The 2,911-nt window shown below is 35.3% G+C and overlaps 1 protein-coding gene across 1 annotated transcript; it reads left to right on the top strand.

The window, feature by feature from the left end:
- The first annotated feature begins 231 nt into the window (after window positions 1-231).
- Window positions 232-2,245, top strand: gng10 (guanine nucleotide binding protein (G protein), gamma 10). Its single transcript, XM_014006495.1, has 3 exons — window positions 232-394; window positions 932-1,060; window positions 1,141-2,245. Exons 1-2 carry the CDS (start codon window positions 314-316, stop codon window positions 1,055-1,057), a joined length of 207 nt encoding a protein of 68 aa, XP_013861949.1. The 5' UTR covers window positions 232-313; the 3' UTR covers window positions 1,058-1,060; window positions 1,141-2,245.
- The last annotated feature ends 666 nt before the right edge of the window (window positions 2,246-2,911 follow it).

Below are 2,911 nucleotides of genomic sequence, written 5' to 3'. Positions count from 1 at the left end.
TGTAGTCAAATGAACACTGACACTATAGTTAATTTTGTGTTATTTATCTGATATTAGGACTCTGTAAGATCAGATTTTTAATTCATTTTTAGCCGTTATTCATTCCAGTGCCCGTGTAGTGTGAATGAAGTGCACATAGAGGTCAGTGTGTTTCTGTCTCTCCTCCTTTCTTCAGCAGAGCGTCGAGGTCATTTAAAAAGAAAGAAACTCGCCCATTGTCCAGCATTTGCTGCCCGTTAGTGGAGTCAGGTGCTTGTGTTTAGAGACTGAGGAAACTTTTTTTTCTCTCTCTGCAGACCCGGTTCCTGCAGACATGACCTCCAATTCCAATTTATCCAACATGCGACGGTTAGTAGAACAGCTGAAACTTGAAGCCAGCGTGGAAAGAATCAAGGTAAAGAGAGAGTTTTGACGTTTTTGTCTTTTTTTAAGAACGTTTTTTTTTTTAAATGTGCAACCAATAAATCATTATTGTACTGTGAAAAGTTCGGCTACATTTGATTCCAAATTGCAGTTTTGAATGTTTATCTTCCATCCTCCCAACTTACTCTACTTTTCTTATTGAATTATTTGAAAATGTTATGAAGCTAGCAACACCAAAAAGTAAACCGTTTCTAAATATTGACTTTTTTTTAAATGAGCATGACTAAAAATGCCAAAATTCATGAGCCTAATTTGTCTTTATTTACTTAGACAATATATTTTTCTTAGGGCCTACAAATGATTATTTCTGCAGTGTCATGAGAAAAAGCAGAAAGTATGAGCTTTTTTGATTTATTATTGAAATACTTTCTCAGTTCTTTGACAAATCATAATGAAGCTCATCAGCATAGTTTATTTACAACAGTTCTACATCAACCCAGTTGTTTTAAATCCATACAGACTGCATGTAATTCTGATTTTATCTGGAATGTGCTGAATGGTGTTCCAGGTGTCCCAGGCAGCAGCAGAACTGCAGCAGTACTGTCTGCAGAACGCCAGCAAAGATGCGCTGCTGGTGGGAGTCCCCACAGGCAGCAACCCATTCAGGGAGCCACGCTCCTGTGCCGTGGTGTGAAAGGTCAGAGCCTGAGCTTTTACCTCATCTAAACATTTTTTTTAACTTGAAATAAAGAATTCAAAGTTTTGCACCTCTTGCAGAGCCTGAAGTCACGAATACAACCATGACGTCTCACTCAAAAGAAAACATTCTTCTTTTTTATTTTTGTGTTTTTTCTGAAAAAAATGAACTTTTTTAATAGTTTTTGATACTTTTAGAGTTGTTCTATTTTTATTGTGTGATTTCTGGGAAGGAATGTGTCTGACAGATACTGCCATTATCTGCAATTTGTCCTGAGCGGATGTTTTAGCGTGCTCTCCAAAGGACACTTTGGAATCTCATGGCGCTGGAACTTCCTGAATTTGAGTCTAAGTTAGGAACCCAGCCAGAGAGAGGAAACTGAATCTTCCTGTCTGCACTGAAAAGATCAAATGCAAGATCTCTCCTCTTTTAATTTGGACATGAGCTAAAGTAATGCTAAATTATAAATATGATGGGTTTTAATACTTTTTAAATTAGAGCATTACTGAATCTTTATGGTGTAGAAAGTAAATTGTATAAATGATAATGTTTTTTTTTCAAATGTTTAGTCACATACAATATTAGCATTTTTCTAGATTTGTTGTAAAAAATTTAATAAAATTGACTCTTCACCTTAGATTTGAAACAATTAGCACATAAACAGAGCTGTTGCGGTCTAAATATTATCCGTCATGAGACAGCCCTCCTAGCTTTCTTTTTTGTCACTTCCTTTTCCTCTTGGTGCACTTTTAGGGCTGAGTCTCAGTAAATTTCTTACTTTGTTTCCTTTTTTCTGCTGAAAAACTTTGCTGAAATATTCTTAGCACTTAAAGGATAAAGTTTAACTTTTTAAAGACATTTCTTGCATTAAATAAAAAAAAAACATTTAAGTGCATTTAAGCTAAAAGTCAAAAGGTAACATAAAATTGTAACAATCAAAGAAATAAAATCTATGAACTTTATTCTGCTCATCTTTATGTCAGTTTGTGCCAAAATGTAATGAAAGTTTTGATGTAAAGATTATGAAGAATATAAGAATGTATACAATTCAAATCGATGTAGGCTGTAAAGAAAATGAGAAATGTTTTTTTTATTTCTAAGTTTACTTTTAAAAAAAACTGCAAAGAGTGAGATCCACATCTGTGTGGAGCTACAAGTCAAATAAACATGTACTTTTACGCCTTGCATGTCTGTGTACTCTGTTCCAACTTTTATTATTCAGCAGAACACACTGAGTGGGTTAAACCAATGGGATAACACAACTGTCAGAAAGAATGGTATGTGTAGTCTAAATTTGTACATGTAAGTCAATAAACGTGCATAAATTTTAGCTTTGTAATCATGTAAAAATTTTCTGTGATAATAAAAGTTTAAAAGTTACAAATACAAGTTACAAAGTTACAACAGGTGTAACAGAGTTACTTGTGGCTGACAGCTGCAGGCTGAGGTGAAGAGAAGCCAGCTTTGTCCGCGGGGCGGGAGGACAGATTCCTGGGCTCAGGTGCTGTGTCCGACAAGGCAACACACAAGGGTGTAGCACCAAATTCTGGGCCCTGTATACTATCGATGTCAGTGGGCCTCTAGCCATGCTAGTGCACGAGGTGCATAAGCAAAAAAAGAAAATGGGGGTATTCTTTTAAATAAAGAAACATAAAGAGCGTTTTGAACTACAATCAGATCAGCTTATATTGATGAGTGGTTCTTTCTTTCAGCTGAATTGATGCATTTGGCCTACCTGTGTTCAAATACCTAAAACATTATGCTACATCTGGATTGTGTACTAATATTGTGATCCATGACACTTGAGCAAATTTTGATTTAAAAACATTTATTCTTGAACGTTAGACAAAC

Source organism: Austrofundulus limnaeus, unplaced genomic scaffold, assembly GCF_001266775.1.
Source record: "Austrofundulus limnaeus strain Quisiro unplaced genomic scaffold, Austrofundulus_limnaeus-1.0 Scaffold36, whole genome shotgun sequence".
NCBI classification, from domain to species: domain Eukaryota; kingdom Metazoa; phylum Chordata; class Actinopteri; order Cyprinodontiformes; family Rivulidae; genus Austrofundulus; species Austrofundulus limnaeus.
This window is presented reverse-complemented; position numbering and strand designations above follow the sequence as displayed.